This window comes from Panthera pardus, unplaced genomic scaffold (assembly GCF_024362965.1).
Source record: "Panthera pardus isolate Hobbes unplaced genomic scaffold, ASM2436296v1 HiC_scaffold_12, whole genome shotgun sequence".
Taxonomy (NCBI): domain Eukaryota; kingdom Metazoa; phylum Chordata; class Mammalia; order Carnivora; family Felidae; genus Panthera; species Panthera pardus.
Genome location: NW_026526677.1, coordinates 16,306,147 through 16,328,471, shown reverse-complemented (window position 1 = coordinate 16,328,471; position 22,325 = coordinate 16,306,147). Strand labels below are relative to the sequence as shown.

The following is a 22,325-nucleotide window of genomic DNA, read 5'->3' as shown; positions in this document are numbered from 1 at the left end:
GCCTGCCTCCTAAGCCAGGGGTCATCTCACTGGGCACACACATTATCCTGGGCTCATCCCTGCCCAGACAAGCCCCCCTAAATAGTTTCAGGAACTGGCTCCCAGAGCCCCGGAGTGCCAGGCCAGAGCTGGAAGTTCCAGTCCTACTGAAGCTCCAAGTCACGTGAACTCTCCAGGCCCATCCTCCTCTCCAGCCTCTGGCTGATTGACAGCTCAGAAATCCTGGTGTGCATCCGAATCACATGGGGAGCTTGTTTACGATGCAAGTTAACCAAGTTCCAGCTTGCGGTGGGGCACAGAAATCTGGATTACGAACCCTCCAGAGGACTCCAGAGCCGGAGGCCCAGACCCACACTTTGGAAATCAATAACTAAAAGTCCCCATGGCCCCCTCTGCCCATCCTTTCTAATCATCCATCTCCCAGACCAGTGGCTTATACCTGTACCCTGAGGACCCCTAAGGTGCCATATGTATTCCAGGAGTCCCTACAAGGGAAAAGAGTTGCCAAGCCCGGGGATAATACACACACACACCCTTTCTTCCTGGATTTAAAATGGTTCCATTAAGGCTGTACATTTCATTTGTCTTTAAACTCCACTGAGAAACACACCCCAGTCAAGCCGACTGCTGGGATGAGGTCCAGAGCTGCTAGGCTGCTCACCTGCCCACAGCAGTGTGGCTCAGTAGATGAGTTAAAGGGCCAACTAACACCAGCTCTTTCCTCCGCGTGCAACAGGGTGGTGAGGTCGAGGCTGCACCGGACCTCGCGGCAGCACAGGGCCAAGGAGCCAGGGGCCTTTGGCTTTCAGAGAAGACAAGCTGGAGGCCCTGGAGAGAGTGCCCTCAGCTTCAGCACCGACGCCCTACCCATATCGGTGGGAGCCCAGAGAGTGAGGCCAGGGGCCTGCGCTGGGCAGGGAGGCAAGGATCCAGAGAGGACACTACTTGACTCAGATCAACAGTGGCCCTGGGCCCTGTCAAGGCTTTATTTGACACCACTCTGTTTCAATACAAACAGTCCAGAAAGAAAGTCAAGTCCCTTTGCGGGAGGGGGGGGGGGGGGAGGTAGGGAAGAATGGTCTGTGTTGCTTGGGAGCCCAGCCCCAAACCCACAGGGGGCAGGGTGGGCCCAGACTGTCAGCACAGCAGGGGAAGATGGCACCAAGGATGACACAGTACATGGCCTAGTGGCCAGGGGACAAGGCGTGCAGCTCTGTAGGTGCCTCAAGCTTTCAGTGGTGGGGTGCTGTCCAGGCCCCCCTAAGACCAGGATGACACAGAAGAAAGTTGAGCCCCAAGAGCCTGTTTCTGTCCCTCATGTCCTCTGCTTCCTTGGCCAGCATTACGCTCACAGCATCCAGAGCAGGGCACAGGGCAGATGAGACCCACCATGGCCACACCAAGCAGGGGAAGAAGGGACAGAGGGTCCTGTGCTCCACAATAGATGGTATGGAAGGACTCCGAGACACCCAGGAGAAGTATCCCTCAAGTGATCACTGTAAAAAGGGGTGGTGAGACAGGAGAAGATCACTCGGGCCTCAAGTCTGATCCCAAATGAAACCTTTCAGTAGTGGGTAAAGTTTCTAGCCCTTAAGAAGGCCCAGACGAAGGTCCTTCCCCTCCCCTGCCCTCTCCTGGCACCCAGAAGAGGCCACTGGAGCAGCCTCCCTACCCTGGGGCTGGTCTATAGCAGAACTCTTTCTAGACCTGCCCACTGGTTCCAGAGGACGGGGACCAAACCCCAGACAACCTGGAAGGATCCTAGAGCTGGCCAAAAAGCCTTACACTTCTCACTTTCCCTACTTGGGGAAGGGCTGGGCCCAGAATAAACCCTCCTGAGGAAACTCCTCCCCTCGCTCCCAGTGTGGCAGGACGAGCAGCAGCTTGGGGGCAGGACCAGAGGACAGTAATCTAGCACACAGGGGAGGGGGTGTGAGGGGAGGAGAATAAAAGGGCTCAGTCTACAGGCTGAGGTCAAGGCTGGAACCACCCATCCCCCTCACCCGAGATCCTCAAAGGCCACCCCACTCACACACAACACATATAAAGTAACAATTCCTCCCCAGCTTCCACAAGGCAAGCGCCCCTGGCCTTGGAATCATGGGGGTTTTGCTGTTGTCGCCACCATATGCCTGAGCCGTGGCACCTGGATCAGTAGGAACCATAGCGATCCTGGGGATGGGGAAAGAAAAAACAAAGTCAGTCTCTCACCTGCAGCTTTCCTGCAACACGCCCCTGCAAGACTAGGGTACTCCAGGGAATCGGGCGCCAATCTCACATGGCAGAGACCGTTTTGTATTTTATTGTGACTCAGGAAAGGGGTTGTGACCAGATCCCAAGGGGGAAGCCCTGCCTAATCTCGAAGCTGGGGAGGGAGGAGAGAGAGAAGTAAGGTGACAAGGCTGTGGAAATCCGTGCAGACATGGCAGCATCTTAGGGAGGCCGAGCCCTGGTACCAAGCTCAAAGGAAGGAAGCTGCCTCTCCAGGAAAAGAAAAGGCTCTCTTTCAGGCTCAGGAGCTACCCAGCAGCAGTGTCTGAATGTGGTGGAGGCGGCCAACCCCCAAGCACTACTCTATAGCGCTTTACCCTCCCGCCCCAGGTCAAGCAGCCCCAGCCTCACCTGCAAAGAATTCATCACGCCATTGGCCAGCACAGCCATCTTCCCGGCCACAGACTTGACACCCTGCTTAAACTGGGCAATGTCAGCTGTGGGGAGAACGTTGCCCAGAGATACGCTACCTGTAAAAGCAAGGGAAAGGGTGGTCTGGAAGCCCTGCAGGAAGCCCTTCCCAGCCCACAGGGCCCTCTAGCTCTGCCCACGGGCCTTGCCTGGCATGCACCTTACCGCCAGGGCCCTACCTGCTCCATGAGCTCCATCCATGTCCCCGAAGAGGTCAGAAGAGCTGATGGCACTACTACCCGAGAGCTGCTGGAGACGAGACCTGGCTTCATGCTGTGGTGAAGAAAGGGAAAGACCTGGAGATCTTTTGGCCAATGAGTCAAGAACTCCTTATCGGCCAAGACACCCTGGTGCTAAAGCCCAAAGCAGTGGCAAGGAGGAAACTCTTACTCCACCTGCTGCCTCCAGGCTCAGGGTGGACAACCCTACTTACCTCGGCATCCACCTCCCGCCCAAAGAACATGTCCGATGAGATGGCTTTGGCTCCTGCAAATTTCTGACGTGCTTCACTGGACTCGAGGCCTGAGCTCCGGCTTTCCACTTCCCTTCTGTTTGTGACTCTGAGGGGTGGATGTGGGATAGCTCTGATCCTTCCCATTACTGTCAGAGCCTAGTATTACTAATCCCATTACTAACAGAGGCCAAAAAAAGCACCAGTGGCCTTCTGGGGATGCTTACAATGGCCCATCTGGCTATGGCTCTGGGCCCTCTCCCCTGGACAAGGCCCTTCTCTTCTCCACACCGAAGCCAAGGCACAGACAGCTTACGTTCACTCTACTAGGCGGCATGGAAATACAGTTTAGAGAGCACTAGGCTTCTGCCCCAAACCACTAGAGCTTCGTCAAAGTCTCGGACGTCCTAGGACCACTACTGCCAGTCTACTCCTAGTTACAAGTGGCCTAACACTACAGTGACCATATGTCTCAGCTGGCCTGAGTTTATACCTACTCTTCTGGCATTTCCACTCTCAAAAGCATCCCAGTGTGGACCTAAAAGTGTATGGTCACTCCTATCTACCACTGACGAGCAGAGACACTGGCCTAGGTGCTTTGTAAGTTTCATTACTTTTAATCCTTCCAACGGCCCTGTGAAGTCATTACTTATGTCCCCCATTTTACAAATGTTGTGCGGGTAATTTGTTAAACATTGCCCAGACTGACATAAAATAGGCTTTTAAAAAAACAAGGAACATGGTGGCCAGAGACACATACCCCTGAGTGTTCAGGACTGAAGCACAAAATCAGGCCCCTCTTGCCAGAGAAACAGATCTTGAACAAAAGAAGCTGCTAGGCTTTCTGTGATGATAAAGCAAAATTCAAACCAAAGCCTAATTCCTGTACTACCTAATCTGGTAGCCACTAGCCACATGTGGCTACTTAAATTTATTAAAATTAAATTACAAATTTCAGTTCTTCAGTTACAATGGCCACATCTGAGGAGCTCAGTAGGCACACAGTCAGTGGTCATCACACTGGACAGTGCAGGTACAGAATTTCCATCACCACAGAAAAATCCTACTGGACAGTGTTGCCCCTGCCCACTCCACCTTTCTGAAATAGGCCGGATGCTTGAGACGGTCACTTCTGGCTCCTTCTCCTCCATCCTGTCCATACCCCAGGCGGTATCTGTATCCCAGCGGGAACTGAAACTTTCCCCCAAGGAAAAGGGGTTGTCCTTGTACCTAGTGAGACAGTAGAGTAGCTCAGAGAAGCCTGATGAGGAACATGGTGGCCAAGTCTGCACCCCAACAACAGCCTTACTTTGGGGGTCCAGAGGCGAAAGTACCGACATCATCAAACAAGTCCAGCTGCGAGCGGGAGGATTTTGCACTCACTGGGGTTTCCTGCTCAATCACCTGCATCTCAGACAGCACCGAGTGGGAGACAGAGCTGTGGAGACAAGCAGAGCCAGGCCCAAGGGCAGGTGTGAGCAACAGTGTCACTACACAAGAGAAGATGCCCAGCTGCTGGCAGAAACCTGGGTTCTCTTTCACTGGGCATCACCCAGAGCCGTCTCCCCCTGCCTGTGCACAGGCACAGGGCCAGACCCAGCAGCGAGTGCTAGGAACCCCGCTGAGCTGGAGCACACCCTCAACGGTGCACACATCAGCTTTGCTTTCTCAAAGCAGGGCTTCCCTCACAAAGCACCGTTTGCCTGTTATAATTTTAATGAGGATGTGCACCAAATGATAGCGCTCTTTTGCCCTTAGAAACAACTCAGCAGACTTGCTGTATCATGAGCCGCATCCTTCACCCAGATGAACACATACACATGGAAAAGATGAAAAATGCCCCAGAACCAGGGAAAGGAGTCCGATGGCATCAAAGAATGAGTCCTTAATTGTCCTAACCCCTACACCACCCCGCCTTTTTTTTGAAAGATGAAAGTATTTCAAAGTACACAGCCTGGCTATATGCACGAAGCCCTGGGGCTGCTGTATGGTATCCCAGTGAGAAGAGGCAGTGAGTTGGGCAAGAGGTACTAACTCTTCATGCCTCACTTTCGTCCTGTGTCATGCTCCACAGGGGCATTTTAAGGATTAATTTCACTTAAGTAAACTCATTAAAAAATATCTCAAAAAACAAACAAACAAAAAAACACTATAGCTTTTAGCTGACAGAACCCCAAACAGTGAATATTTTACAATAGGGCATTAAACAGAGTTGGCAGAGTTTAAATAAAGATTCTATTGCACTGCAAAAAAAGAAAAAAGAAAACAACAGCTGAAAAAATTGTTCATACCCTTTAACCCAGTAATTCCTGTGACCAAAACAGGGAAGGGGAGGAGATCTAAAGTCCTTCCTGGGAGTAAAATTTTATGTTTCCCTGATTAGCTGTGGGTTACACAAGCAGCACACAGACTGAAATGAAATAATTTAAATCTAACTAGTACGTGTTCTGAAAGATTAAGCAGAAATAGCCAGCCTTATCTTCTTTCAGAGAAGTGGAGTATAAAGGCCCTGAATACTGAATTTGCCATCAGTAGTTCTATGTTCAAAATCTAGTGGTGCCAATTACTAGATTCATGGGCTTCGGGCAAGTTGCTTACTTGCTATAAGTCAATTCTCTCACCTGTAAAAAGACATAGTAATACCTCCTGCACAGGACTGTTGTATTTAAGTAAATAAAGCCAATGGCAGAGCTCACACCCCCTCGAAAGAAAGAGCCAGCACTTAGCACAAGCCCGCTGTAGCCAAGATTGCTGGCCCCAGTGCCGTCCGATGTTCCGATTTTTAAGCGAGATCAAAAGTCTAGTGTTACCGAAATCTCTAAACGTGAGCTCTTAGTGTAAAGCAAACAAAATGCACAATAGAACTGGTTTGCAGTCTTTGTTTTGTTTTTAAGAAACCACAGCAACACAAACCCAGTGGTCCTGAAATAGGAAGGATATTGTCAATGCCAAAGGGCATTGTCTGGGGGTATTTCCAGGCGTTAGCGTGTCTGGCAGCAATGGCCTTTAGTGGACAGGGATTAAGAATGCTAAAAGCCTTGTAATTCTTAGGGAGGTCTTGAAAAATAAAGATATGTCCCACCAAAAGTGCCATTAGCACCCCCATTACACAACACACCCTACCCTCTTGGGTATATCAAACAAGCATCTGATCCTGTGTTTCCTTCATTTAACAAACACTAAGCATATACCTACTCTGTGACAAACATTATACTAGGCCACTTTAAGACAATAAGCAAAACCATCTATCTGTTCAGCCTCGGAGGAAGACTGAGCCTAAAAACCCAAACTGCTGGGAAGAATTTGCAGCGGCTCTGGGGAGAACAGCGGCGCTCCCCTGCCACACCCCAGAGCTGAGCCTCACCTGCGGGACACCAAGCCCATGCCCAACCTCTCTGCCTGTTCTCGCTTCTTCCCTTCCAGATTCTGTAGCTTCTTCTCCTCCTTCTTACGGTCAATCTGGAGTTCCTGGTAGGCCAGGCGCATAGAGGCAACCCTTGGAGGGAACAAACATGTTAGGGGCAGACACCCATCCTGACCTGTCCTACCTGCCCACCCAACCCCACGGGAGCTGAGGCCCCTCTGGCAAACACTCACATGGACTCCTCAGCCTGCTTCTTGGCATCAGCTGCCTGCTGCTCACGGAGCTTCTCTGCCACCTGGGCCTGCCGCTCGATCTCACTGAAGCTCTGGCTGCTCACCTTCTGGGCCCCTAGGCCTTTCTTGGCACCCAGCTGGGAGGAGAATCATGGGATGGGGGTCTCGCCGACCAAAATGTCTTTGGTTTCCTCCCAAGCGTGGGTCCTCTAGCCACACCCACAAATAAAGCATTCCTTCCTAAGTTCAGGTAAAAATTAGGAGCCCAGCCAGCATGGTCAAGAGGGACAGCAGTGGTTCTGCTGGAGCTGGGCATGAGGTGGCTCACACAACAGCAGAAGCTTCAGGGCTGACCAGGCCCAGTATGTGCCAGGCACTCAATGTGCACAGTCTCACAGACTCTTCCCAGGAGCCCCTTGAAGACAGGCATCTTGACAGCCCTTTCATAGAGAAAGTTCAGAAAAGTACCTTTGCTAAAGTCATACAGCCAGTAAGCGGCAGGGTCAAGGGGTGAATCCAGCTATTTGATGCCAGCTCCTAACCACCACCATACTGCCTCTCTCCACCTACCCCTTTCTTAGCGGCTGCTGGCTTCTTCTTGCCAATGAGGGAGGTTCTCGGTTCTGTGTGAGAAAGAAGACGGGGCACGAGTGAACACAAAGGGAGGTCAGAGGCAGCAGCTCAACCCATACCATGCAGCTTCTTGGCAAGAGCTTCTACAGAGAACAGCTTCAGGCAGAGGAAGGCAAAGCTGCCACCCACCGGTTCCAACCAACGGCATTAGGATAGTCCAAGCCAAAGACAGACAAAGTTAGGGGAGGTTATGGACTCCCAGCAGACTGACACAAGAACCTAGACCCAAAGCACCAGAGATAGTCACAGTCCCTGAACCAACACAAAGACTACGAGGCAGGGAGGCAGATGTTAAATGCCAGCCTCAGCTCCTACGGCAGGGAGCTGACATGCAAGGGGCTGAGATCCCCAAAACAGCTGTTGGTTACCTCTGGCAGGAAGGGCCCCTTTAGGTGACAGACACATGGACTCTAGAGAAAAAGACTTGCAGCTAACAAGGGGCCCACCCCAGAGCCTCCATACAGCTCCCAAGCCCAGAGGCCAAAGTTCTTCCCAGAGGGCTCTAGAGTCTCACTTTAGACCAAGCCACGCCAGCCTTCTCATGGGGTTTCACAGTCATCCCATTAGCTTCCCGCCCCAACCCCCAAGGGTCAACAGAACAACAGAGATCAGCAAATACTGTCCAAACCTGAACCGAGACTAAAGAACACTAAGGAAAGTAAAAAAGAGCTGAAAGGCCAAGGACAAGCTGAGAAAGGAGCGTTGCCTCCAGCTGTGAGAGCTACACCCCTATCCCATGAAATGGACCAGACAGGCCAATCCTGCCTCAGACCCCAGGGTTAGGTGTCCAGTCTGGCTCCCCACACTTTGGCCAGACCCAGCTCCAAATCCAGAGGCAGACCCCAGGCCTTGTACACCAGCTTCCAGGTTCATCAATTCAAAGGCCCTGGTGCTAAAGTCCTTGCAGTTGAGGCCACAGCCACCAATCCAATCCCAGTCCCCACTCCAGAGAGGTCAAACGCTCAGTTTCCTGGGGCCTCAGTCCACGTGACCAGGCAGCACCAGATCCAAAAAGAGCCCTAGAGGCTCACCCTCTCTCAGTCACCCCACACCCGCCAGGTGGCATACTGACCTAGAGAGGCTTTGGGTGAGGTGCCAAGCAGGTCCATGTTGGGGCCGTGCTCCGGCTCTGTGGATGCAATGGTGGGAATTAGGTCTAAGGCACAAGCTTGCTTCCCTAAACGGGAAGTGATGGGACAAAAATAGGGAAGACTGGCTTTCCTCAGCTTGCTGAGGCCACCAAAAGATGAAAGGAATGCCTACCACTTCCTCCAAGGGATTGAAATGAATCCTAGCCCACTCAGAAATATAGGAACCCCACACATACACATACTTTTATCCCCTTGGCCAGGTGTCCCATTCTTAGCTCCAAGTCCTTTGCCAAGACTAGGGCACTTGGTTGAAATCCAGACTGAACTCACGTGCCAGGCTACTGATCTCTGTAGAAGGGGCTAGCTCCTGGGTCTCTGCTAGGTCAGGGGCTGGTTCTTTCCAGGCAGGGGGCTGAAAAAGAGGCCAGATCACAGAAGCTTTGATGAGCTATTCCTACTGGCAAGGTGTATGAAGAATCTAAAGGTACCTTGTGGGTATAAGGCTCTCCTCCAAGCCCATGAGAAAAGGAGACTAGAATTTAATGACTACTGCTGTTGACTATGGAAGAAAGAAACAGGAAATTAACAGTCACCTCCACCCTTCCACTATTTACTTACAGCCAGAGCCTGTTCCCCTAATTTCACGACTAACAACTATTAGGCACTTACCACATGCCAAGCACAAGTCTAACGGCTTTTCACATATAAATACATTCAATGATCACAACAAACCCTCTGAGGTAGATACATCTCTTTTAGAGACTCAGGTTTTGACAGGTAAAGTGACTTAGCCACCATCCTAGAAATGCTAAAGACAGGAGGAGCAGGAATTCAAACTAAGAGAGTCTGACTTCAGCACCCAGTGCCAGCAGATGGGAAACCTCCTCCCAGGGGTAGGTTGCTGATGAGAGAATCCTTTCCTTGTCCCCAACTGCAGTGGCTTTCTTATGGGGAAAGAATCCAGGAAAAGTTGTCTGGAACTCCTGACATCTTTTGAGCCCTCAAGAAGCTGGTCCTCCTCCCTACTATCCCAGTTTACAGGGGTCCATTCCTTAGGAGGGCCATACTGTACGCCTACTCATGAGAGAAAGAAACATCTGGACCTACCTGGAAAGAAACATACTGTACGCCTACTCATGAGAGAAAGAAACACTGGCCTACCAGTGGGCCCCAGATACTCTCTGTCTGAAGTATTACACCAAGGTGAATGGACTCCATGCCCATGATCACAGAAGGCCTTGGCCTTGGTTAAGTAAACCACCTGCCAACATCATGAGAAACATTCCTTGTGGGCACTCACTTGAGTGTGTTCCGTGAAGAAATCAGAGTCCTTCTTCTCTGGGGAGTGACTGGGAGCACTACTCATATTGTCTATCCAAAGCTAGAGGGAAGAAGACACCCTTGAAACACAGGGCTCTGAATATTCCCACTCACCCCACGACCCTAGCCCCCAGGGAACAGGCACTTACATCAGTGCCATGCCTAGCCAGGGCTGCACTCCCCAGCTGCCGGATCTTTTCCCGATACATCTGGGCAGCTCGGCTATTATATTTGGTGTTGGCATCACTGGCTGTACATCCATGTTGGCGGAAGAAAGCTGTCTGGGGAGCAAAGAAGAGAGGAGAGTATGCTAGAGGTGATTCCCCCAAAGCAAAAGAGGCACCTCCTTGTAACAGTCCAATTATTATTTACACATGATAATACACCCTACTGACACAGGCAGTTTTTCACAGAGGTAAAGTTCCTCAGAAATTCCTGCAGAAAAACAACCTCCCATCCTCAGAGATGACTGACTGAACCTCAGCCCTCACTCAACCCTGCCTGAGGATAGCATGCCATACCCACTGTGCCCGTCCTTCATCTAGGCTCACAAGATCTGGATGACTGTGGAGGCCCCAACTCCCTTAGCCTTTCCCCCAACAACGTCTGTCCAGTTTTGTTGAATCCAAAGCCTATTTGAGAAGAACTATAACCAATTTCCAAGTTTAGAGAATAGTGTGCAGCGTTGGTATAGACCAGAAAATCCTCTGAAAAGAGATAGTGACAGGGCCTCCTAGGAAGACACTGTAAAGTTAGTACCCAAGCAGAAGAATGGGAGCGGGGAAGATGGTAAGAAGGAGCTTTACCGCGTTGGCATTGCCGCCGACCTGCATACACCTCAGCTGGAACCAGTTCCAGTTGGAATCCAACTCTGTGGACCTGTGTGCAAGGGCTGCGTGTCACCCACCAGCAGGTATCAGGAGACGCTTCCCTGGCAGACCCATACCTGTCATTTGGCCTGGAGCTTCAGTAGGCGCCCAGGAAACATTAATCAGCCACCACCCTACTTCCTCCACTCTAACTTGTCTATGAAAAAGTTTGCTCTTCAATTGTCTAGTCAAAAAGGTGCTAATTATTTTCCAGATCCAAAACGGGGTCGAATTCTCAGGCACTCAAGCTTGGATTTGGCTTTCCCCTTAAGGACAGTCATAGTCTCACTTCAGACATACTCGACCAACATTCAGCAATAAGGTCAGTGCAGCTAACTTTTCCCCCGAAATGAATACTCTGAGTGTCAAATTTAACCAACAGAAAAGAAGGATATTTTAACCCAGACACGGAGACAAACTGCCTATGTGACAAGGGGCCCACACAGGCGGCTCCCTCCGGTGCTGGTCCACCGGACCCCTCCCTGGCCGGGCAGTCGAGGCAGCTATTCTCCCTTACTGAGCACACAGCCCCGGCCGGCCGAGTAGAAGCACAGCAGCCGCAAGATGACCCCACCTGATGAAGCTGAGATGAACGCCCAGGGAGCGGTGCACCCCGGAGCAGTCAATGCACAAGAAAACACCATATGTGATGCTGGCCCAACTCGGATTCTTGGCGCCACAGTCGAAGCAGGCCTGGGTGGAGGAGGCGATGAGCCAATGGTCAGGGGCCCCGAGTCGAGGCCGGGCGCTGACACGCCAGGGAAACAGCCCACGCCCGCCCCTCTCCCTCCCTCAGGCCCCAGGGGAGACGGGAGAGTCCCATCTCCGCCGGCGCCGGACCCCGCGCGCCTCCCGCTCGCGCACCTTGTTCGTCGGAATCCCGCGAAGCCGCTTAAAAAGAGTCTGGATTTCGGTCTTGCTCGGTTCCGCCGCCATTTTCTCTCCTTCCCAGACCCCAGCGCGACCGACGGGTCCTGTCGCGGGCCAATCCGCGGCCGGGAAGGCGGGGCACCGGGTCGGCTCCTGCAGTGCCCCCACCCGCCGGGGGCGGAGCGATTTGTCCCGCTCTGGACCAATGAGCGGCCGGCGGAACCGGAGCGGAGACCGCAGCAGCCCCGGGCTCTACAATGGTCGCCGGACCCACGCCGCGCCACGCGAGGGGCCAATCCGCAGCCGGGGCGGAGCGACGGCTCGCGGGCGGGCCCAAACCGTGCCGGAGCGCCACCGGGACGCCCCGCCACCCCCGGAAGGTGGTGCGACCTTCCAGAAGGGGAGGGCTGCGAGGCTGGGGGCCGGTGGCCAGGGGTCTCAGATGGGGCCAGTTCCCGATGGATGAGTGATGATTAACAGCCCTACCAAGCACTTATGGTCCCACCGGCCTGAACGGGAAGACAAACTGGCTGGGCCCCCGTCCAGCCCCAGAACTCAGTAGTCAGCCTCCAGCCTTGGCGGGCTCACACCAAACCCAATCTCGAGTACCTCCCACCCCAGATTAGGGTCCCGAAGTTCCAGAGCAGATACCAAACTGGCAAACCTTTTTCCATGACATACTCTAGACCCAACAGACCTCCCCACTCAGTGTCTCTCTCCAGATGCCCTCTGCAGTCTGGCAAGGGTGGAGTATCAGAAAAGACGCACACACACCTGACAGTGCTTTTTTTTTTCTCTCCAACTTTAATACACACTAAAACAAGTCACAGGAGAGTGCTCCTAGCCCAGAACTACACTCACCACCCCAAGACCACCCCAGGAATCCCAAAACACTGAGACCAGGAACTGCGTCCACGGCTCCTGGGGAGACCCATGCATTCCTGGAGAGGTCCAGGCACCCCTGAGCCCTTCTGTCACCTCCTGACTTCCCTATCTTCCCCTCAGGCTAGACTCAGTTGGCCCTTCCCTACCAGTCCCTTCCTAGATGCAGGCCGCCCCCCTCCCTGGGACCCAGGATTCCTTCCTCCTCAAGGGACAGAAGGGCAGCAGGGGGCACCATGGTCCAGGGTCCTCGGGTCGGCTGTCCAAGAGAAGCTGGGCTCTGACGCAGGGTGGAGAAACGCTGCAGAAGGTCTGTCAAGGCAGATCAGGCCCCCACACACTCCACGTAATTGGCAGGGTACAGACCGATGCGGCCACTCTGCAACTGGCCCTGGCACCAGCCCTGCTCATCCTCCTCGCTCATCTTCAGCAGCTCCTCCCCTGGGGGAAGGGGGATTAGTCACGGCCAATTGCCCTGGCCCAGCTCGCTTCTGCAACTGGGTCAAGGACTGAGGGAGAGGGGACAGTAGGAGAACCCAGCTAGAAGAGGAGACCTGTCTCAGGCAAAGGGAGGTCAAAGTCAGCAAGCCACTCCACCTCAGACCCTGAATGCATCAAGCAGGCCCAAGCTGGTGACTTTGAGAGGCAGGTGAGGGCTCAGAGCAGACACTCTGACTCCTGGGGGCTGGACCCAGAGTAGCCTTAAGAATCAGAGAACTGGGGTGCCTCGGTGGCTCAGTTGGTTAACTGTCCAACTCTTGGTTTCAGCTCAGGTCATGATCTCATGGTTCGGGAGTTTGAGCCTCATGTCGGGCTCTGCACTAGCAGCATGGAGCCTGCTTGGGATTCTCTCTCCCGCTCTCTCTCTCTCTCTCTCTGCCCCTCCCCTTCCCCCCAAAATTAATCAATAATAAACATTAAAAAAGAGAGAGAGAATCAGAGAACTGGTCCTTGGGAGGTAAACATTAGGCTTTCCTTTCCCACACCCCTGCTCAAGTTATAAAGGAAGGAAGGGGGAAGCTGAAGCCTGGAAAGAAACAGGAAAGGGGTCCCTGGGTACCTGCTCGGAAGCTCAGCTCATCAGCTTCCTGGCCAGCGTAGTCATAGAGTGCCCGCACCCGCACCCCTGTGGCAGCCTTCCGAGTGTTCTCCTCATCTGACCACTCTTCATCCTGCCCACCGCTAGAGACAGGAGACAGAAGTGGACAGGCTCAGGGCCCAAGGACCACCTTGAGCAAGAGAGCCTAGGACTCAGGGCCAAGGGCTCACCCTCTGGAAGAATCCTGGGAGAGGCAGGTGGGGAGAAACTGAAAAATCCCAGTCTGAGCTCTGCCACACATGCCTGTGAGCTTGGTGCATTTCCTGCCACACAGGGCTGATGTGAGCAGTAGACAAGAGGGACCATGGGAAACGCCTGGCAAATCTAAACCACCATGAACACCGGCATCCTTGTAACTACTGAGTAGGTCCTGAGGTTCCTGGCACCAATTTTCAACCCCACTTTGGGTGTGAGAGGAATGAAGGGAAGGAGACAGAGAGAAAGAAGGCAGGGCAGGGGGCAGAGATCTTTCCTTCCCACAGCCAGGTTTCTGGCTCTTACCCTGCGGACCCCAGGGACTGGGGTGGGGGTGCAGCGCCATCTCTCGTGGGCACGATGCTGGTCAGAGTAACCTCATCAGGGCTCCGGCCACCCTTCTCCTTCCTGCTAATCGTCCTCTGTGTATCCAAGGACCACTCCTATTGGGACAGTGCGTAGGCTCAGACTGGGCCGTGGGGCTGTGGAGGCAGCCGGAGCCATTCAGACCTTCACCTACTTCATCCCAAGCCCTAGCCTCCCTCCTCAGGTCCGGGCTGAGCCCCCCACACCTCCCATACCTCAAACTGTGGCCAGTTCATGGCCATGCCTGGCCCGTGGGTACTGCGCCACCAGCGCAGATCCTCTTCGTCACTGGCTGCCTCGATGCCCTGATGCAGGTCTCGGTGGAGTTCCTGGAACCTGTGACCCGAAGCACAGCCTCACACCGGGGAGCCCCGAGCCCCAGCACCACCCCCCCCAAACTCATTGCACCTGGCCAGAGCCTGGGGGAGATGGAGGAGACCCAGCGTTGCCCAGACCTCCAGGCCCACCTCGCAGGCCATACCTCTCACTGCTGGAGAGGTCGAGGTGCTGGTGTAAGGTAAGCAACATATCCTTGAAGAACAGAAGCCGCTGGCGCTCCGCGGCCTGGCAGGTCTCGAAGGCCTGCTCCATGTCTTCCATGTAGCGCGGGGTGTAGCGATGCAGCTCCGCCAGCGTCTGCTCATACTGGGTTTTCATCTGGGTGGGACAGGAGGGGCCCGGTGAGGACAAGACCTTCTTCCACTCAGGACTCCGCTCGTGTTTACTGAGCGCCGCCATGGGCGAGAGACCCCGGGCTAGGCACCGGCAGCAATCATTCTACAGACCCAGCTCCTGCCTTCTAAGACCCCGGCAGCCTAACAAGGGAGGTCACACTTGGGCAGAGCAGCTTTGAGAGTCTGGTGAGCGAGGATGGAGAGTGAGGTGAGGGTCAACCTATAGGGAGCGGTGGGCGGAACGGGGAAGGGCTTCATGGAGGAGGTAGAAACGGAGCAGCAGATACGCAGAGCTGGAGGAACGGGTGCTCTGGAAGAGCAGGCCACATGAGAGCCTGTCCCAGGCAGGATGCGGTGGAAGGAGCTGGAAGGTCTCCTCAACTGCTAAGCTCCTCCCAACACCCAAAACTGCACCGCTTCTTTCCCTGGGTAAAGCATCATCTTTTCTCTGGGTCCTCTTTTAAATGATGACCTGGAGAAGGGGTGGCAGGTGAGGAAGAGGGCTGGGAAAGGCATGTCGGCCGCCCGGTACCTTCTCAGCCTCCTTGGTGCAGCGTTCCACCCGCTCCTGCAGCTTGCGCAGCTGCTCCTGGGAGACGGCGCTGTCTGCCTTGGCGTGGCTCTCCCGAGTCTGGGCTGTCTTCTCCTCCTTCCGGGCCGCATGGTAGCTCTTCTTGGACGCCTCAACCTGGCACGCACGGGGACAAGTCTGGACCCTGCGCGCCAAGCCCCGGCCCCGGTGGCCCAGGGCGGATTCAGGAAGGGACCCACCCCTCCCAGGCTCACCTCCTTCAGCCTCTTTAGCCAGGGCTTCTGGGCCTTGCGGAAGCCATCCTCGGCGGCCCGGCTCTCGCGGAAGCCACCCAGCACTGGCCGGTGGAAGGCCCCCCGCTGCCAGGAGCGCACCCGCTCGCTGTCCTGCCCCTGAAGCTTCTCCCGCACCTCCAGGTGCAGCGCACTCAGCCTCTCAGCTGCCGTGAAGAAGGCGTGCCAGGCCTTCTCCAGCGTGCCGTACTGGGGGCCTGCAGGGAGCAAGGGGCTTGGGCCAGGCCAGGGACACCACCAGAAACCGGCCCACCCCCTCTCACTGGGTGCTGCGCCGGGCACCAGGCACAGAGGGAATGCAGAGATGAACAACAAAGATGTCAGCTGCTGCTTTATCGGTATCTACTCTGTGCCTCGATATACGAGATCTCACTGAATCTTTATCCACCACCATGCAGAGAATGTCGTGATCAACATTTAACCAACAACAAAAAAGAAAAGTGAAGTTAACTGCCCAAAGCATTACAGCTACAAGTCGAACTGAGATTCAAACCCTATATGAACCACTATACTTTATTGTCCCAAAGGGAAGAACTAGCCTCCGCCCTCAAGGAATGCAGCTGGTTAGGATGGAAAGATCCAAGCTTTTGAGTCAGAAGGCCTAGGTTCAAGCTTTAGCTCTTCCTAGCTGTGTGACCTCAGGCAAGTCACTTAGTGTCTCTGAACTTCCGGATTCTCCTCTAGAAAATGGATAGAACAGGACTGTCTCCATCACAGGGCTGTTACAAATATCAAAATAACTGATGACCATACTTTGCAAACTCTTAACAGCACAACTGTAAGAATAACCAGGAGGCTCTTCGCTCTTCAAAGGGAAGGCAGACATGAAAGCCTCAAGCTTTCCATAAGAGGTGCAAAAACGAATCTGCCTTGTCTGATCTCCCTACCCTCAGTGGCCCTCTGCTCCTGGCTAGGCCCAAGCGCGGCCTCACCCTTTTCCACGGTGCCCCTCCACTTGCGGGCCCAATCAGCCAGCTGCTGGGCATAGGCCTTCTCGATGCGGGCGCGCTCCTGGAAACAGCTGATCAGATCCCCACATAGCCGATGCCCGTCCTCCACCCGCTGCACGGTCCTCCTGTAGTTGCCAGCCTGGGGCAGACGGGAGAAAGGCAGTGTCGCCAGGGAGAAGCCCCCTCCAGGGCTGGGGCTGACAGCTAGCCTCCTCCCTGGACAGGTGGCTGGGCCCAGAGTGGAGTGGGTACCCCCAAACCTAGGATCCAGCTGCTCACCTCCCAGAAACTGCCCTCTAGGGCCTCCCCTCCAGCGTCTTCCTCTGGGGCCATGGTGTCCCTGCAGCACGGAATGGTGGCGGACTGGGGCTGTGGAGAGCAGAGGGGTAAGCAGGGAAGCCAGATATACACTTTTGGGGAGAGAAGAAGATCCTCTCCTATCCCTGGGCTTTGTCCCCACTACTATCCCCACCATCTAAGGAACTGTCAGAGCTAGGACTTAGCAGGTAGACGTCTGGAAGGCCCCAGGAGGGGCTGGGATAGGAGAAAGGGTGGCCGCTTCAAATCTCTTCCTCATGCCATGAGTCTGCCCACCCCCTCCCCCACCCAGCCTCATTCCACCTACCGGGGGCCTACAGATCACTTCAGGGACCTGGGCGTCCAACTCTTAAAGCTTCAACCGTGATTCTGCCTTGAAGCTGACAAAAGCAAAAAAGCAAAGCAGGGGGTGAGGGCAGGGACTTAGAGAGTCCAGGGCGGTGCCCAGCTCCCCCGATATAGCAACTGCTGTCAGAAGCGCCAGATTCCAGCCAGGAGAATGCCAGGCGGGTCACACGATCCAGCAGAGGATTAGGCGGCAGGCGGGGTGGGTGGTGGGCAGAGGTGGCCCTGCTGCCCCCGCCCCCCACCCAACTACAGATGAGAAAAGAGGATACCTGCCCAAGCCAGGCGCCATCGCCTTTGCTTGAACAACAAGGCGACCCTTTACCAGACAAGGCCAAGTCAGAGGGTTCCCGGCCACTCTCCAGTAGCTCCCTTTGCCAGCAAGAGCAGACTGGGGGCCAAGAGGCCCGAATCCTATCTTGGCCAAGAAGCTTGAACAAGTGCATTTTACTGTCCTCCTAAGGAAGCCTTGGCTCCCTCCTAAGATGGAAATTTTGCCTCCTGGTCTTCTGTGCCAGGGCTGGTTTAAGACTCAAACCAGGAAGGGGCACCTGGGTGGCTCAGTCAGTTGAGCATCCGACTTCAGCTCAGGTCATGATCTCTTGGTTCATGGGTTCGAGCCTTGCGTCGGGCTCTATGCTGACAGCTAAGAGCCTGGAGCCTGCTTTGGATTCTGTGTCTCCCTCTCTCTCTGTCCCTCCCCTGTTCGCTCTTTGTCTCTCTCTCAAAAATAAATAAACATTAAAATAAAATAAAATTTAAAAAAAGACTCAAACCAGGAGGGGCACCTGGGTGGCTCAATCCGTTAAGCGTCCAACTCTTGATTTCTGTTCAGGTCACGATCTCAAGGTTTGAGCCCCACGTTGGGCTCTGTGCTGATGCTGCGGAACCTGCTTGGGATTCTATCTCTCTCCCTCTCTCTGCCCTTCCCACGAGCTCTCTAGCTCTCTCTCAAAATAAATTAATTAATTAAAAAAAAAAAAAAGACTCAAACCAGGCAATGAGCAAGAAATATGAGGGCCTGACAGTCACAAAGGACATTCATCCTGTTCCACAGCATCTGCTGAGGTCCCACAAGCCTCCATGAGTAATGAGTAATTCAGCCCCACCCTCAAAAAGCCCAGAGTCTGGGGCAGAATGGGAGGAGTCAGACAGGTGACCAGGCACTTGTAAGAGTGTGCTCCAGAATTGTAGAGGAGGGCAAGGCGGATTCCAACCCCAAAGCCACCACCCCAGAGGTTAGAGGACACAATGGCACGCGGCCACTCCCCTCCTGACCCTTGGCAGGGTCTCAGCTGTCCCTAGCACTGACTCAAGCCCCTAGAAGGAAACTGCTTCCTCCTCCGAGCAGGCCCAAGGGACACCACGAGGCCCAGGACACGGTATGTGCCCTCTGCCCCCAAAGCAGGACTCTATCACACTGCTCCCCTCCAAACGGACAAACAACTATCCATCCTTCAAAACTCAAATTGAGGCATCTTCACAGTCTCCCTCACCCCACTGCCCCATCCCCATTTACACAGCCCCTTGTGAGCCCTCAGTCCAGTTATATATGATATATTCCATTGGGTTGTGACTGACAGGGCAGAATCTGTCCCCAGTCGTTGACAGAGGTGGTCCAATTTGTGTTTGCTCAGGCATTGGAGTTAGCAGTTGAATGAAGAAACAAACAACATCTACCTAAAGACCAGGGAACCTGATGGCTAGAGCAGCTGTGAGAAAGCTTGCCTGAAGTGGGATCCAGCCCTAATAGCTCAGAGAGAGAGCTGAGGCCTGCAGTGGACGGAGGTGTCTGGGTACAGAGCAGGAGAGGGACGGAGCAGCTGGTCTGCAAGGGTCCTCAGCACTTCACCTTGCTTCCTCTTGAATCTGCCCCACTTACCCAGAAAGGACTTGCCAACCAGATGGAGAGAAACAGAGCCACAGCTGTAAATCACAGAGCCTTCGGAGCTGTCCCAGTGAGGTATCCAGGGGCCCGGGCCCCCTGCCTGCTCCAGCCTCCAGGCTTGGCTCCCGGGAGAGCTGCCCCCCACCCGTTCCCTCTCTCTAGCCCCAGAACAGAGCAAGCTGTGTGTGCTTGCTGGCACTGCTCCCTCCCGCCTCCCAGAGCAAACACAAGCCCAGAGTCCCAGGCACAGCCAGGCCCCGCAGCCCTGGCTAGATCCAGCCGTGGGGGTGGGCAGTGCAAACCATGGCCCCTGTTGAGGAGAGCCAGCACCTTGTGCCTCCTGACTTCAGCAGAGACCCAGATTGGTCCCCAGAACACACTCTGCCACCCGCAAGAGCTCAGAAAGCTAATAATGAATGCTTCCCAGCCGGGGTAGCCAGTACCTACTGGGCCTGCAGAAGTCTGCTGCGGCTTGGCAGGGCCTCCTCATAACTGCCTGGGCCAAGGTAAGGGAGTCCTGAGCCTCAGGGAAGAACCCACTCGCCCTACCTAAGGCAGGTAGGTACCCCCCACCTCGGCGCAGACCGGCCCCTACCCTTCCCAGAAGCTGGGGGCATGACACTGGGAGGGAGCACTGCCATCCTGCCCTGCCCATCCTCCTGAGTCACAGGCTGCGCCCAAGGGTTTCTTCTCCCAGCAGCCCCTCCCCGTCCTCCCTAAGCCCTAAGATGTGAAGGCTCAGGAGTGGGCGGCCCGTTGGTCCAGAGAGTGGTGCCTAGGCTAGAGCGGCTGGGACCAGCAGCCAGAGCCGCCCCAGAGGGTGGGGGAAGTGGTGGCGCAGGGAGAGGGGAGGAGGCAGGGCCAGGGAGGGGCATAACAAAGGGGCACTTTTGGAAACCCGACCTGCAGCCCGAGGTGCCTGCTCCCTGATGACGCACTCCAAACCCGGAGCCTCCACACCAGACCTCGGAGCCCAGGGGCTGCCCGTCTCTGGCCTCAACCCTTATGGACGGCGCCCTTCGACCGGCCCTCTTGCCGGCCCGGAGCTACACAACTCGGAGCCGGTGGAGCCCACGCGGAGCGGCCGGGCCAAGGCCTAACCATGGAGGCTTAGGATTTGTTGGCCAAACTTGTTGAACTTGGTCTCGCGGGGGTGGGGCCAGTCGATCACCGCTGAGGGGAGGGGGCGCACCCTGCCGGGCCAGCCCCGCCGTGGACTCCGGAAGGTGACCCGGGACAGCGGCCCAGGAATTAGGGCTCTTTGCAGAGAGCTAAGGGTCCCCGGGCAGCGGGGCCCCCAAAGGGCGTTTGGCGGCCTTTGAAAAGCCCCAGGAGATGGTGTGCCCCTCCACCCCCGACGTCCCCGTCTCCACTGCCAGCCTGGGAAATTGCGGGGTGCGCGGCGCAGCAGATGAGACGCCCGCTCCACTCGGCGGCACCTATTCCTGTCCCCGCACGGAGCTGGGTAGCCGCGGGTTCCCAGAGCGGGAGTCGGTCCCATTGCAAACTTTAGGAGCGGGAGGAGAGGGCGGGCTCTCCCGCCGCCGCCTCCCCGTGGTTCCCGCCGGGGCAGCACTCACCGCGTCCTCCCTGGGCGTCTCGGAGGGTGGGGGTCCGGCCACGCTCCGGCCAGAGTCCTGCCGCTCTCGGGCCGGGGCCGCCGCCTCCCGGAGCGCGCCCGGCCCTCCCCCGGGAAGCCCGGCCCCCGGCCCCGCCCTCTCCTCGCCGCCGCGGCCCCAACCCCACCCGCCAGAGGCTGGGGCGCAGGGGCTGCGGGCATCGCGGCGACCGGCTGCTCCTCGAGCGCGGGCCGTGGGTATCGACTCCAACAGGAGAAGCGCCAGGGCCCGCTCCCCAGGGTGGCGCCGCGTCGCTCTATAGGGAGTCAGATTTCGGCTTTGCCCTTACCGGCCTTTGCAGAGCCTGGGAGACTCGTGGAAGCGGGAAGGGATGGGGCCTGCCGTGGCACCCTTTGGAGGGAGGCCTCGGGTCTACACTGCCTGATATTTTATTTGCTGAGCATAGCTTTCTTAGAAGTTCGTTCCAGCGAGGCTCACAACCACCCTCTTTTAAGCATTAGGATTCCCATTGTACAGATGCAGAAACTGAGGCTCAGAGACCTTCCTCAGCTTGCAAGAGATCTGTAGTCGGGCAAGACCCTGAACTCCAAACCCGTGCCCTTTCCATGTGCAGCCCTGCCTGCCAATCTGGAGGCGCATTCTGTGGACTGGGTAGGACACGCGATGGGGGTGGGGCAAAAAGGCATGAGCTCCTCCCTCTCCGTGTTCTTATTCCCAGATTTTGTACCAAGATTCATTCTTAAATCCCTTCGTCCCTCCACTCCCTTTGTCAGTCACCAGCCTTGGTAGATTTTTCCAGATCGCCACGATACCACCCGGCTCTTAATAAGTCCCTTCTTCCTCACCCCCTTAGCCCCCACCCCGGGATTTTTTCGCAGCCAGCCCGTCTGTTATTTATATCCACTGGAGCGGTCCAAGAATGTTCCGAGGCTGACCTAATCGCCACCTGCTTGACCTCCGGGTCCCACCCTTCCCCCCCCCCCCCCCCCCCCCCCCCCCCGCGGATCCCTTCTGGGCCGGGAGACCCGGCAACCGAGCCCTCCCCCTAGCAGAAGAGAGGGGGCACGGGCGGGCTAGCAGGGTCCGAGGCACCGGGCGCTCAGAGGGTCCAGAGGGTGCAAAATCCCTCGGGGAATGGGAAGCCGCCTCGGACTCCAAGGAGTACGCCCCCAGGGGGACGGTGCGGTGCTCTGGAAAGCCAAAGGCCAGGCTGTTCTCTCTCCAGCACGTACTCTTGGTCCCCCACTCCCCGCCCCTCCACCACTCCCTGAGGAGCGTGAGTGCGTGTGCGCGGATTTTTAAACTGCAGCTTTAAAAATAGCAAAAGTATGTTGTTTCTGAATCGGAGAGGAGTCACTGACGCGTTCTTTACGCAGATAAATCCGCTCATGAAATGGAAAACGGCCCTGAAAAGAATGAATGAGGGTAATTTCAGGTGGTAGTATTAGCCGCTGAGGATTGAGTTACTCCCCAGTCCTGGCAGGAGGGTGAAAATGGGCATCCAGGATGTACCGTGTTTGGCAAATCCTACCTGAGTAGTGGATCCTGGCCTTGTCGCTCACAGGGTGTGTACTCAGCAGGATGTGGCTTCTGAAACCAGTTTCAACACCTAGTCTCTGTTGGGGCATGAAAAAGCCACTTTTCTCCATATTTCTGTTTCTACCTCTCTGAAACACTACGTGTGACCCGG

General features: G+C 55.4%; 4 protein-coding genes across 10 annotated transcripts in view; 2 read left to right on the top strand and 2 right to left on the bottom strand.

Annotated features, from left to right (window-relative positions):
- Positions 1–5,399, top strand: part of CSTPP1 (centriolar satellite-associated tubulin polyglutamylase complex regulator 1) — a 202,791-nt gene extending 197,392 nt beyond the window's left edge. Inside the window, exon 7 of the mRNA XM_053899762.1 lies at positions 737–5,399. Coding sequence (XP_053755737.1) covers positions 737–1,382 — 646 coding nt within the window. The 3' untranslated portion in view covers positions 1,383–5,399. The remainder of the gene's footprint in view (positions 1–736) is intronic.
- Positions 951–11,642, bottom strand: ARFGAP2 (ADP ribosylation factor GTPase activating protein 2). 5 transcript variants are annotated; one of them, XR_002070785.2, is made up of 18 exons: positions 11,508–11,642; positions 11,218–11,336; positions 10,581–10,653; positions 9,924–10,055; positions 9,755–9,835; positions 8,785–8,866; positions 8,436–8,492; positions 7,732–7,773; positions 7,301–7,353; positions 6,731–6,867; positions 6,498–6,629; positions 4,443–4,571; positions 4,229–4,363; positions 3,116–3,242; positions 2,862–2,955; positions 2,623–2,741; positions 2,033–2,172; positions 951–1,496 (listed from the first exon to the last, which is right to left on the bottom strand). XR_002070785.2 is itself a non-coding variant. In XM_019412346.2 (17 exons), exons 1-17 carry the CDS (start codon positions 11,577–11,579, stop codon positions 2,152–2,154), a joined length of 1,605 nt encoding a protein of 534 aa, XP_019267891.1. In that variant the 5' UTR covers positions 11,580–11,642; the 3' UTR covers positions 951–2,151. The 5 variants fall into 5 exon arrangements, 4 of the variants coding, with proteins under 4 accessions (XP_019267891.1, XP_019267892.1, XP_019267895.2 ...); XM_019412346.2 differs by having other exon boundaries at positions 951–2,172; XM_019412347.2 differs by having other exon boundaries at positions 951–2,172; positions 7,732–7,749.
- A 655-nt stretch (positions 11,643–12,297) lies between these two features.
- Positions 12,298–20,749, bottom strand: PACSIN3 (protein kinase C and casein kinase substrate in neurons 3). Of its 2 annotated transcripts, XM_019412359.2 has the most exons (11): positions 20,636–20,749; positions 17,130–17,202; positions 16,784–16,873; positions 16,487–16,643; positions 15,516–15,751; positions 15,262–15,417; positions 14,537–14,712; positions 14,271–14,391; positions 13,996–14,132; positions 13,456–13,577; positions 12,298–12,836 (listed from the first exon to the last, which is right to left on the bottom strand). In XM_019412359.2, exons 3-11 carry the CDS (start codon positions 16,835–16,837, stop codon positions 12,721–12,723), a joined length of 1,275 nt encoding a protein of 424 aa, XP_019267904.1. In that variant the 5' UTR covers positions 16,838–16,873; positions 17,130–17,202; positions 20,636–20,749; the 3' UTR covers positions 12,298–12,720. The 2 variants fall into 2 exon arrangements, with proteins under 2 accessions (XP_019267904.1, XP_019267905.1); XM_019412360.2 differs by lacking the exon at positions 17,130–17,202 and having other exon boundaries at positions 20,636–20,734.
- On the top strand, positions 19,233–21,609 carry LOC128776147 (translation initiation factor IF-2-like). 2 transcript variants are annotated; one of them, XM_053899765.1, is made up of 2 exons: positions 19,233–19,561; positions 19,965–21,609. In XM_053899765.1, the coding sequence occupies exon 2, from the start codon at positions 20,391–20,393 to the stop codon at positions 20,934–20,936; it is 546 nt and encodes a 181-aa protein (XP_053755740.1). In that variant the 5' UTR covers positions 19,233–19,561; positions 19,965–20,390; the 3' UTR covers positions 20,937–21,609. The 2 variants fall into 2 exon arrangements, with proteins under 2 accessions (XP_053755740.1, XP_053755739.1); XM_053899764.1 differs by having other exon boundaries at positions 19,233–19,613.
- The last annotated feature ends 716 nt before the right edge of the window (positions 21,610–22,325 follow it).